At 44.3% G+C, this 13,794-nt stretch overlaps 1 protein-coding gene across 1 annotated transcript in view; it reads right to left on the reverse strand.

The window, feature by feature from the left end:
• Positions 1-7,735: 7,735 nt before the first annotated feature.
• The window catches only part of FAM135B (family with sequence similarity 135 member B), a 225,651-nt gene continuing 219,592 nt past the window's right edge, over positions 7,736-13,794 (reverse strand). The window contains exons 18-20 of the mRNA XM_086335602.1: positions 12,276-12,386; positions 10,648-10,761; positions 7,736-10,341 (exon numbers count right to left, since the gene is read on the reverse strand). Of these exons, the coding sequence (XP_086191728.1) occupies positions 10,136-10,341; positions 10,648-10,761; positions 12,276-12,386 (431 nt within the window). The 3' untranslated portion in view covers positions 7,736-10,135. The remainder of the gene's footprint in view (positions 10,342-10,647; positions 10,762-12,275; positions 12,387-13,794) is intronic.

Raw genomic sequence — 13,794 nt, forward strand, 5'->3', positions numbered from 1 at the left:
AACAATGGGACTCACTGTAATGTCACAAACTGCAGGCAACATATTATATTTACATTTTTAAAGATGAATTTGTGAACTTAGAGTTTTGCAAATGTAAGGGGTGAATTTTTCCCCCTATGAGGTCCCAAGCCCAAAGTCCATGAATTCTACTGCCTCACTTCTGATTATCATCCTTGAGACCAGTGGATCAGCCACCATGAGCCCTGTCATTGAGAGTGACTGTGGAAAGAGCATGAAACACACACACACACACACACACACGGCCAAAAGCCCTTTCCATTTATTATACTGGAAAAATCAATTTAATTTATTGAAAAGTATATTACTGGCAGGAGTAATAATGATATGAATTCAAAAGGCAAATATTAACACTCAACCTACAAGCCCAGGACTTAATGAGAACTCATCCAACATCTGGTCTCCCATTAAAAGGGCTCAGAGGGCCCCTGTGTCTGAGTAAAAGTCACTCTCCGTCTCTCAGAAGTTCATTTTTTAAGGGACAAGATAGAGAAAGGAAACTTGGGGCAGAAAGTGTTAAAAAAGCAGCCCCAGACCCGACTGTGGGGTGACCCACTGGTGGAGATGCAGCTGTAACAGGCCGAACTCCCGGCTCAGATGGTGTCAGTAAACCCCCCACACAGACAGGGGAACACAGTCTGCAGTGTAGACAGCATGAGGCCGGGTCACAGCTTCTAGAGGCCACAGGCAAAGACCCGGGCCCTAGAGCAGCTTAGCTGCCTCCTTCTGAATCTGTTTCCTCATTTGTAAAATAGGTGCTTGGACCCATGATTTTTAAGGGACATCCCCATTCTAAAAATGTCAATGCCTCTCTGTCATAAGGAAAGAAGGGACTGGTTCCATGGTGGCCAAGAATACTAGGTCCTGGGAAAAGCTTGGCCAGTTCTTTGCATTTTTTTAAAACTCTGGGTAATAGATACTTCGATCTGTGGTCACGCCATTCTCCTCCCTACACATTGTCTGACAAACATCAGAGCCTTTCATAAACTCTTGGAATAAACAAATTCACTTAACATACAAACAGGAGGGGCAAGAAAAATTGCAAAGAGGGAAAATGATGCTAGAAGTATCCTGCTGTAAGTTCCTGAAGGGCAGGAATTCTGGACCCCAACTCCCCAAGTGAATCCCTTGGGCTCTATCCTTTTTGACAGCTGGGGGTTATGGCTACTGTTTGCAAATTGGGAAGCAGGAAATCTAGAAAGGTCGATCCCTGTTTTATTCTTATTCACTTATTCCTCCAAGAAGAACACAATCTGACAGGGGGAAAAAATCAAACCCTCAGCAATAGGAGAAGGCATCAATAATACTATTAACTATTAGCCATAAGAATCGTCAGTGAGCCAGCCCAACAGGAGTTACGCTGACCGGCGGTTTCTACTGGAAGTGGGCGTTGGGCATGAACTCATGGCAAAGGGCCTTTCCATGTAGCAGGAAATAATGGGTTCTTTTTTCCATGGTGTGATGCTTCTTCTCTTTAAGAAATGAAAAAAAAAATATATATATATATATATATATGTTATTTGTCCTTGTGATTTTTAGCAAAAAAAGAAAAAAAAAGACAACAACAAAAAAACACCTCTTTTTGGAGAGAAGGAAATTATCTACTTAAAATACTTAGAACATTGAATCCCAGTAGTTGACTTAAATATTGTAATTCTGTTTCTCTCAGAATATTGATCATCCAGACACTTTCAGCCAAGATACCACCCAGAGTCCAAGAGTTCACTCCTCCAGAAGCATTCTGAGTGAGCAGCTCTGAGGGTTAAACTGTGTGGGTACACAGGGTGCGCTGGGCATACGGATGAAGACTTGGGGGTCCCCTGCTCACTGAAGGACACGGCCCACGCCCTGACCGGACCCTCCTAAAGGCCAGTTTGGAGTCTCCTCACTGCCCTGTTCAACCACCCCAAGACACCCTGGACCCTTTCTGCCGTGTGAGTAACAGAAATAACTTCCACCTGCCAGACGTCCCCTGACCAAACGTAGAAATAACCCCTTCAGCCCTAAGTGCATTCCTAGAGAGAGGCTAATGTACATTGCATAAACACAAAGTCCTGGCCAAAGAAAGTCAAAGGATTTTTTTTTTATTATGATTGTTGTTATCATTGATACACATCACGAGCTACACAAAATGCCGACCAAAAAGCAAATGTAGAAAAATAGTAGAATTATATTGGTTCTGATGACTTTGTTATTCCCATCACCGTAATTTTACAATTTCCAAGGATGTTTGGGAGATTATAATTATTGTATACATTGTCACCAGAATAAATATGCATTAGGAATTCACAGTGGCATCAAGCTATACATTCAGGTTCTTTTTTCAGAGAAAGGGACCGTGCTGAAGACCCTGCCTCTATTTACCTTCTACAAGGTAGGAGGTCACATTTGAAAACTAGATTACAACATAATAAAACAAAATGAATTCCAGAGCCCTGCGTTGTATGACAGATAAACAAAAAGCCACAGGCTGGTTCTCCTGGTTAAGCTGGAGTGTGGTAATGTTTATGGACACAATCAGTGGACCATTTATTTATTTGATAATCTGTTTCACCTATTAAGGGGCTTCCCTGGTGGCTCAGATGTTAAAGAATCTGCCTGCAAGGCAGGATACCCGGGTTCGATCCCTGGATTGGGACGAACCCCTGGCAAAGGGAATGGCAACCCACTCCAGTATTCCTGCCTGGAGAATTCCATGACAGAGGAGCCCAGCAGGCTGCACTCCATGGGATCATAGTCAGACAAGACAGAGAAATTAACACTTTCACTTTTCACACTTTCCCCTATTAACTTGAAAGAAAAAAAATGTAGAATAAACAGTTTAGCCACAGAGCATCTAGAGACTTTGTACTACAGACAGATAACATGCCATTCAGGAGGTGGTGCTTCTAGGCAGACTGAGCTGTAACCGGCACCACTGAACATCTCCTTTGACAAATTTCCTGACTTGACACTGACCTGGGGATGGTGTCAGTGTCGGCAAGGAAGCTTGGAGGTCTTGCATGAGAGGCACGGCTTATACCACTATGGCAACTCCTCTGGGCTAGTTTCCTCCTTCCAGACCCTGGCAGGATGCTGGCATCCTGATAGAAGCAGTTTGGCTTGTTCTAAGAGATGCTGAAGCGGTAATGTTCTTGGTATTTCCCATCTGTTCTTTTTCCTTATTACTCTAGGTGGACATTCTGGTATGTGGGTCTCCTCTCCTCCCCTCAGATTATAAACTTTTGTATGGCAGGGTCTCGTCTGATGAATTTCTGTAGCCACCTGTAGCTAGCATAGAACTCAGCAGAGACTAAATAAACACTGTTTAAAAAGAAATGCAGTCAAGTGTAAGCTCTGGGAATATTAGGAATGAAGGGAAAATCAGACTTTGATTTTGTTACATACGAGCAAGACAGTTTGTGGGACAGAATGGGATGCTTCCTTTAAAAAAAAAGTTTAAAACAAGCAAAAGATAGTAATATATGCATAGGTTATCAGGATTATTATTAAATTCAGTATTTGGATTATTATTAAACTTCCTTGGAGCAAGAAGGATGGAGCAGGGTATTTTGCCATATGCAGTAATCTTAACCTTGGACTAAAGGACATTCAGCCCAAGCACTAAAAGTCTTTTTTGTTTGATGCAATAATAAGATTCTGAGTGACATTTACAGAATTAACACTTCTGAACACCTTAAATTTGATGTAATATTGTTCTTAGTTGGGTATCAGGTTTCAGCCCTTCCTCTCAACTTAACCATGGCTTACATTATACCCTGAGCAGGAAAATAGTTTTACTACATAGATCATCCAGTTATTCATGAACTGAGCTGGAAAACTCCAGTTTGGAGGCTCTTGGAATCATAACAGAATGTTCTAACTTCTGGAAGTTTGAGTCTTCAAGTTTCAAACAGGGTGATCTCCTTCACACCATCAACTATGAATGTAAAAAGGTGTGGAGTTATAAAGAAAATTCCTCAGAGCGAACTTTTGCTATAAAGTATTTCTGAGCCATCCCCTCAGTGCTTACTCTGCTCGGGCACTGTTCCTCTCTGCTTACCCCTTTCTCATCCAGATGCCCCTCCAACCCCCACAGCAACCTTTAAAGCAGACCCATGGAAGTCTGTTTTATAGCTGAGGACACTAGCCCCCTGGCTTGAAAGCACGCCCCAGAGATACAGTGGTTCTTCCCATTACAGGACCTGCCACGGTGAGATCTTCTCTGACACAACTACTTTCCTCTTGCAAATCCAGAAGCCTAGAGGGCAAACAGGAACCAACGTCAAACTGTTTCTTTATGGGAATCCATTGCTGTGTGTCGGATGAGGTGCTAGAGAAGAAAACGCAAGCTTTCAAAGAACTGGGCCTGTCCAGAACTTCCTTACTGAACCCTGACTCTGTAATGGGAAACAGTGGCAAAACAAGACTCCTGCTCTAAGGAGTGCGTATGGAGGAGGGCCACCAGAACACAGGAAGGAGATGAGCGTGGCTTCATGGAAACATGAGAAAACTGAGCTCTGATGCTAAGACATCATGCTGAAGCAGGAATCCATAAGCCATGAACCACTGGGTCCAGGTTCACAACCAACGGACAAGGAATTGATTCCCATATGAAAATGAGGAGCCCTTCCAATGTGGGAAAAGCAGAAAGAGACAGGAGGATAGATGCAAGGGTGTGGTCTGAGCAGTTATGGAACGCATTGTGGTCTAGGGGAAAGTGGTTTCAGGCCGGTAGGAGAAAGAAAAACTTGAGACACAGTGACTGGGAAAGACAGATGATTAATCAAGAGCCAACAGGCCAGCCAATCACCCCGTTATGCTTATGGACAATGCCTTATTAAACCACCCTTATCATTGAATTATGTTTTTCCTTTGCCATCTCATTTATCAGTTATGTAGGTGCCTTGAACAGGAATATGCTATAAGAGAAAACTCATAAGATCATGGTTTAGGATTTGAAGAATCCTGGCATTGATTTTTAACAGATATATGACTTTTGCGATCTATTAACATCTCTGGGCTGGATGCATTCAATAGCATGAAGGATAACAGGGAAGCTCAGGGCTCGAATTTTGACTCTACCATGGCTAAGTTGTGTGACCTTAGTCAAGTTACCTGACTTCTCCCAATACCATCTGCATGCTATATGAGTTTTAAAGATTAAATGAACTCATAGATGCACATGACCTAGCAAACCAAAGTGGGGTGCTGCATGTTATTTCCATTCCTTTGCTCCTTCACATGTTAAAAAGAAGATAAATGAGAGCCCGGATTTGTTTTACCTCTAGAGGTCTCCGAATCCATGTTAAGTCATGGAGTTTTGGGTTTGAGGATCGTGCCTTGCAGTCATACTATCATAAACACATCTATGAAATGGAGACACACACAAGTGGAGACACTTGATAATTTAGCTGTGAAAAGATCAACTGTAGGGCTATGACCTGGCTTAGATATAAACAGAGTGTGACCCACACGGCCATATGTTTACATCTGTTCTAAGTGTACTTGTATACAGTAAGGCCATTCCTTTGTGTGAGAGGAGGCACTGGAGCCTTTTTCCCTAAAATTAAAACTGGTTTTTAGAATTCGACCCACTGAATAGTAAGGTGTGTTATTACCATTCAACATAAAACAAGCACTGGGAGAAGTTCAGCTTTTTTCGAGACTTTCCATAGTGTTTTCTATTGCAATATCTCTAGCATTATGTGTAATGGTAAAGAGGTACTTTGGGGATAAAAAGCTTTGAAAAAAAGTCAAAAGAGAAAGGGACATAGAAAGACTTGGGAAGGCACCTTGAAGGTTTAGAAAAGTCTTCGTGGGACAGTCCTTTATCTGAAAGAAGCATGCAGGCAGGCATGCATGTACTACTGCCTGTAACTTCAAAGGAGTATTCATGTATGCACTTCGACATATATGGATGAAGACTCACATGGTTAGTGGAGGTTGGGAGAACAAAGCTCAGATGCTAAATATCAGGTAAAGTCTGAATGAAACAACTCCTTGGTCCTCTTCCAGTTCTGAGATTTCAAGGTTTTAATTTAAAAACTACCAGCTAAAAATAAAACATGAAGTCTGATGGTTGATCCAGATCCTTTTAGTGTTTAGAATTACATGATGTATCTTAATATCTCTACACCCTAGGATGACAACCTGTCAGTTACATTTGAAAGTGAAAGTGAAAGTTGCTCAGTTGTGTCCGGCTCTTTGCGACCCCATGGACTACACAGTCCCTGGAATTCTCCATGCCAGAACACTGGAGGGGGTAGCCCTTCCCTTCTCCAGGGGATCTTCCCAACCCAGGAATCAAACCCAGGTCTCCCTCATTCCAGGTGGATTCTTAACCAGCTGAGCCACCAGGGAAGCTCTCAATTGGGGGCTTGTAAATACCTAAGAATAGCCTCCCTGGTGGCTCAGTGGTAAAGAATTCACCTACCAATGCAGGAGACACAGGTTCATTACCTGGGAAGGAAAGACCCCTTAGAGAAGGAAATGGTAACCCACTCCAGTATTCTTGCCTGGGAATCCTATGGACAGAGGAGCCTGGTGAGCCACAGTTCATGGGGCTGCAAAAGAGTTGGATGTGATTTAGCAACTAAACAGCAGCATATAGCAAAATACCTAAGATAATGCTTTCAGTTCAGTAACCCTGGAGAGAGATGTGATTACAGTTGTGGAGTCTGGTTTCTCATGGGACCTCCTTACTGAGCAGAAATTTCCCTACTAGTGTTAATGATGGAAATTCCTTCCTGATATAAGAAGGCAATCCCCCATGGTGGCTAACTTCCTACACCTCCTTTCTTGTACCAAAACTGACTCTATCTGCCTGACCAGTGTAACAAAGGCTCTCAGCTCTCTCTCATATGAAACCTGTTACTTACCCTGTTCACTCCCTGAGGGTCCCCACAACCCACCCTCCACCCAGCCAACTCTTCTTCAGCCTGGTGTCTAGGTGTAGACACGGAATCTTCCACAAGGCCCCTTCTGATCACACACCATCCTATATCCACAGGGTCCCTCCTCTAAGCCACCATCAGATCCCTGCCACCTCCCTGGGGCCTGCCTGCTCTAACTTCCCATCTGATTGGCCGTATTCCTTGCTAAACTATGAACTACTGAATCTTACCAATACATTCCTGGCACACAGTAAGCCCTCGAGATGTGTTTGTTGAATGAATGATTGAATAAATGAATTGATGAATGCATACACTTGGTGGTAACAGGCTGTGCAAGGTCAGTATCACCCTTTTCAGGTCTCCCTTTGAAAGCCCCATTCTTATTCTCCAGGCAATGAAGACTAGACTTCTAGAATCCCCTTGATCCTGCCTGTGTCTCATCAAAGCCCTCATCACACCATGCTTTACTAACAGGGCCAGATCTTCCTTGCATTCTCTGAGGACACAGACTCTGCATTTTAGCCCTGTGCTCCCACCTGGCACAGGTGGAAGTTGCTCAGTGAACACCTGTGGACTCCAGAAACCAATAGGAATCCATTCTCGCCCCACCTGCTCCCCGGGTACACATCATTGCAGCTGATTTCAACCTGCCATGGAGGTATTACTTTTGCCCCAAGGTGACTTTAGCTTCACATTCGTTTCTTTGGGTGTGTCTGGCTCATGAACAACAAATTCCATTCATCTCAATATTAATCATTTTTACTTCTAAACTAGTTCTGAAAAATTTAACAAATCATAAAGACAAAAACAAAAATTCTGTTGAGAATGAAGACATACTATTATTATCTTGGCAGGCATTTTGTTATAATTTTATAGTCAATAATAGAATGTCCCTGTTTTACATTATATGTATATTTATGTATATATATATATATAATATGTCTATACTTCGATAGAAAGAGACATAAAAAAGCCTTTCAAATGAGGCATGACACGCAACACTGGACGCTCTTATTTACAATATAGAGATATATACTTTCTACACAATTATAATAGATGATCAGAGGCCAGAGAGGGTTTACAAAGACAGCAGAGCACCCCTATAAAAAAGAGGTGCACCACACAGCTGGATGTTTATTGCCATTAGTTCTATGTCCAGACAGCATATTGAAGTTAAAAATGGCATCTGGTTATTGGAAAAGACGACGGTCATTGATTCACCCTGGCTTCATAGCCGCTGGCTGCACGGTCTTTCAAATGACCAGGGGATGACAAACTTTGCTGATGGGCACAGGAAAAACAAACATGAAATGCTCCTTATTTGGCCAAAAAGGAGAAGATGCTATAAACCATGGTCCGGCCCTGCACTTGGGCACTTGTAAGGAACTGTAAGTTCATAGGCTGCACTGTGGGAACCACACCCGCTCTGGGTCATACAGCAGACTGGTCATGTTCATGAGTAACCAGAGCCTATGCCCATCAAGAGCTTGGAAAAATACCCAGTGGGAGAGTGACCCAAGGCATTACTTATCCCATACATGTTAAGACTAAGATACAATGAGATTTCGAAGAAGACCCACAGAGACCCTGAATCTCTTGTGTCGGAGGTTTTTCCAACCCCCTCTCCAGCTTTTCCTTTCTTTAGAAATGCCTCAGTCTGCTCTCCTGCAAAGCTGTCTACTTGGACTTGATTGCCATGGTCTACTGTGTTTTCAAAGTCACACTGTTAATACCTGAGGAACTGAAAGTCTCAGCTGAGAATTCCTTGGCTTACTACCATGGCACTGGTGGGCATCACTAAGGTTATGATCCAGGTGCTGGGACCAGGAGTCTGGTTCCAGACGAGTTTTCAGTTTCAGAAGCAACTTTTGCAGAAGTGGGAGGAGCTTCTGTCTGCAGAAGACGTGTCTTCTGTGTTAATGATCCCTATGGTCCTTGGTCATGTGTTCCTTCATTACAACTAAATGATCCTGCAGGCTTCTGTTAGCCCATAGCGCATACTCAGTCTTTGGAACCATATTAAACACTCCAGTAATTTTTCAAAAGTCCCCTTAAGTCTCTTACCAATAACAATTTGAATCCCCAACCTGGCTGTTGTTCTGTCTGATTTCACATTTGTCCTGTTGTCTCGTGTGTGTGGTGTGTGTGTGTGTGTGTGTGTGAATCAATGATAACCTTCCCTAGCCCTTTATTTTCCTAAGGCAAGAAGACATTTCTAGTGAAAGATAACCAGCACCCTTCTCAGAGCCCCCCTGAGGTTTTAAATCCAGCACTCCTCCATTAAGATGTCTTTCCCCTTCCACGGAGAGGAGAAGCAGCTGGCCATGTGATGGTTTTCATTTGTTTGCGAGTGCGTCAAATGCTAACATAGCATTTCTTTGGACGGGTATCAGCAGGAGCTTCACCAGGTGTGTGCACATTTAAGGGCCTCCTTCTGCTAGGGTTAGTCTCAGTCTGTTTTCCCTACTACAGACAGAGATGTCAGCAATCACAAAAAATTATGTGTGAACCGGGGTTATGCATAGAAAAAGTCTGGAGGAGTAGGTGGAGCAGCCAGTTCACCAGTTAAATTTTTCTCTGCAACAAACTTGCATTTACTGATAGCATCGCTCTATACCTCAAATCACCCCACCGGCTGCTGTTAAGAAATAAAACCAGAGGTTATGAAGCATTCCTTTGTCCCTTGTTGAGAAAATATGAGGAGAGCATAAGAATATGGGTTCACACGGTCTTGAACAAGTGGCACATTTGAATCAATTAAGGATTATATTTACATAAATATGTTCCACTTCTGCACAGAGGTTAACCTGAGTTCTGAAATGCTTGAGTGCATCAAAAATGATAAAGCTATGAACTAGTCACATACCCAACAAATCTAGTTAACTTGGAGCCATCTCTCTGTGAGCCAATGGGAGTTAAGAAGGTGGGCTCACCAACTCCAAGGATTCTGTTTCTTTATTTTCTCCAAATTTTGCTAGAAAGCATCTTGAATGAGACTCCAGGTGGCTAGACAGGTTCGGGCAAAGTCTTGTCTTTGACACTATCGATTCAGCTTTCCCAAACTCTCCGAAAAGGGAAGCACCTCGAATGTCCGGTCCCACCCCACCCTCCACCCCTCAGCGCCTTCCTCTCTGAGCTCAACCTTGGAATGACAGAGGTCTGCAAAAGGATGTCTCAGCCAGAGCTCTCATGGATCTTAAACGTTTCTGGCGAGCTCCCCAAGGCCCGCGCGCTCAAAGCCACTACTTGAAATAGTTGAGTCCCGCCACCAAGAAGAACTTCTCCAGGAAGAGTTCGGAGTCCAGCACAGCGATGTGAGCCGCTCGGCCAATCAGGGTGTTGGCAGTGTTGGGCAAGGCGTGGAATACATTGTGTCGGATCAAAGTGCAGTCCTTGGCGTCCACCAGAGGGCGAAGAAGGTTGTTGATCATTTCCGCGTAAACAGGGCCTGGGAGGAGGGAAGATGGACGAGAGGTGGGGGCAAAAGTTCAGCAGTGGAATCCACAGAAAAACACCAGGTATGTATTGGGCTCCTAGTCCTTGGCAGAATATCTGATGCGCCCTACTAGGCAGAGTTACCTTCATCATGATTTCCTTTTGCTTTTCAAATCAGAAAGTCACAAAAACGAAGAAGAAGGAAGAGGAAAGAAGGAGGAGGAGAAGGGGGCGGGGAGAAGAAAAAGAAGAGGGAGATGGAGGAGAAACGGGAAGGGAAGGAGAAAAAGGAGAGAAAAGGAAAGGAAATGTGGCTTACCTGTGTGTCTGTCTCTGAGGGCGGTCTTACACATCTCGATCCTGGCTGAATGAAAGGGCACGTAGCGGTCTTGGGGAGAAGCAACCAGCACAACGTTTTTAAAATACTGCAGACCTGCAATTAAGCCGGGCGGGTGCTGTTTTGCTCAGGCGGTTTCAACCCACAGCCCCTGCTTTGCACACATTTCACAAACTTGCCCGGGAGAAAGGAAAAGCGGAAAGATACCAGACACACCGGTGGAGTCACTGAATGAGGGTCTTCGGGTCTGGGACGGGGAAAAGAGGCTCTGCAAGTTAGAGGGGAGGGGGCGGCTTTGACTTCATCAGCCGCAGAAACTAAGCTCACGACCCTGAGCAGTGGAAGATAAATAACAGGTAAGTGACAAAAATGCCTTTCTGGGCGGGAACAGAAAGGAGTCCATAAGGAAGTAAATCTAGTATTTTGCCGCTCCTCCTCCCCAACCCCATGGTTCCCTGTGTGCCAGCCCCAGTACCGTCACCTGCGGGAGGAAAACAGCCTCTGACCTCATCGCTCTGCAGGTCACCTCACCTCCCTGAATCAGCCTGCTCTGAGGCAGAGGGATCTCCCAGTTGAAGCATCACAGCCTATTCTTTCAGTCCCCAAGCTCACCAGGGATATCCCAGCATTGCGGTGCTCTACCCAGGTCCCCCGTCAGACTGCTTTCAGCCCAGGGACACTGGGGGACGCCTCTAATGAAGGGAGCCTTTTCATCCCAGATAACAGCCCAAGACCACAAGCTGGGGTTGGCCAACTCTCAGTGATCCGCAGGGGGCAGATACCAGACCTCCTCCCTCTGCAGGATAATTCTGGAGGGGCCACACTGTGATCCAACTGCTCCTCTGCCCAAGCCTGCTTCCGTCCCTTCCCCACGGGGGTGTAGCTCTCATGGAAGCACACAGATACAGACATGGGTAAGGAACTTGTCCAAGGTTATCATCAGTCCAGGGCTACACCAGGCTCACATCCAGGGAGGCAGAGATAGCATCAGAGTCAGTGTTTTGACACTGATGGAAGATTGTGGCCCATGAGACAGACCCTGGGTCAGGCCAGCTTGCTGGGCAGGACTCAGTACGACACCTGGTCACCCTCTCTGCTCCCTCAGTGACATGAGGTCACTGCTGTGCTCTGCTCACTCCCTTGGCAGGTAGAGTCTTCAACACCTGTATGTGCTTCCTCATTGCAAGTGTGGGTAAAGGTGTGATCTTAAGCACCCCCATGTCCCTCTGCCCTATCAACAGAAATGGACAGTGTCCACCTGCCCTTTTGGTAGGGGAATCTGCACCCGGGTAAAGGAGCTGTCGGTTGGCACACAGACCTGGGCACATTAAAATCTTGGTGGGAAGTAGATGCTGCAACTCTAAGGTAGAGGACACTGCACACACCTGCCTCTGGCCCCCAGGCTGCAGGGGAGGTGGTCAAGAAGCAGCTAGTTCTTGGGTAGCTGCTGGGCTCTCTGTGAACTGAGGAAGCTATGTCACACTGCAGCTCCTGATGACATCCTTCTGTGAGTGAAGTAATGCAACTTTGAATCTAATTTGGGTTTCAAGGTTTGGCTCTCCAGCTCCCACTCACTGCCACTTCAGGGTGCAGCTGGGGGATCCACTCACCTGTCTTTTGGCTTAGTTGGTAGAGGAAACATTTGCGCAGATCAGCATTATCCCTGAAGGTCAGCTGCAAAAGCGACCCGGATTTCTTCAGTTTCTGCATGAGCCACAAACCTAGAAAGACGACAACCAAACCAGACCGACATCAAACACATCCAACCAAAAAAACAAAAAAGCAAAAAAGAATAGGGGGAAGATTAACATTCAACTGTGGCTTTTAGTTAACTTAAAAAGGAGAGTGTGCAATTTAGCAAATCCTTGGGAAGTTTGACATACATTTGTATTGTTATAATCCGGAGGCAGAGATAAAATCTTATGAGACAGGCTTCAAGAGTCATGAAGTTAACCAAACCCTTTGATTTTTCAATCCCCTTCCATAAATCTAGCCTAAGGAAACAGTCTGAAATACCGAAAGAAAAAAAAAATTAAAGATGCTCCTTACAGAGTTTTGCCAAGAGAACAAACTGGTCATAGCAAATACTCTTCTAACAACACAAGAGACGACTCTACACATGGCCATCACCACATGGTCAATACCAAAATCAGATTGGTTATATTCTTTGCAGCCAAAGATGGAGAAGCTTTATATAGTCAGCAAAAACAAGACTGGGAGCTTACTATGGTTCAGATCATGAACTCCTTATTGCCAAATTCAGAGTTAAATTGAAGAAAGTAGGGAAAATCACTAGACCATTCAGGTATAACCCTAATCAAATTCCTTAAAATTATATAGTGGAAGTGACAAATAGATTCAAAGGACTAGATTTGATAGACAGAGTGCCTGAAGAACTAGGACACAGGTTCGTGACACTGTACCGGAGGCAGTGATCAAGACTGTCCCCAAGAAAAAGAAATGCAAAAAGGCAAAATGGTTGTCTGAGGAGGGCTTACAAATAGTTGAGAAAAGAAGAGAAGAGAAAATCAAAGGCGAAAAGAAAACATATACCCATCTGAATGAAGAGTTCCAAGGAATAGCAAGAAGAGATAAGAAAGCCTTCCTTGGTGATCAATGCAAAGAAATAGAGGAAAACAATAGAATGGGAAAGACTAGAGATCTCTTCAAGAAAATCAGAGATACCAAGGGAACATTTCATGCAAAGATGGGCACAATAAAGGACAGAAATGGTATGGATCTAACAGAAGCAGAAGATGTTAAGAAAAGGTGGCAAGAATACACAGAAGAACTATACAAAAAAGATCTTAATGAGAGCCAAACATCCTGGAGTGCAAAGTCAAGTGGGCCTTCGGAAGCAACACTAGGAATAAAGCTAGTGGAGGTGATGGAATTCCAGCTGAGCTATTTCAAATCCTAAAAGATGATGCTGTGAAAGTGCCACACTCAATATGCCAGCAAATTTGGAAAACTCAGCAGTGGCTACAGGATCGGAAAAGGTCAGTTTTAATTCCAATCCCAAAGAAGGGCAATGGCAAAGAATGTTCAAACTACCGCACAATTATACTCATCTCACACACTAGCAAAGTAATGCTCAAAATTCTCCAAGCCAGATTTCAACAGTATATG

This window comes from Bos grunniens, chromosome 14 (assembly GCF_055505025.1).
Source record: "Bos grunniens cultivar Pamir isolate PY7600 chromosome 14, Bosgru_T2T1.0, whole genome shotgun sequence".
Classification (NCBI taxonomy): Eukaryota; Metazoa; Chordata; class Mammalia; order Artiodactyla; family Bovidae; genus Bos; species Bos grunniens.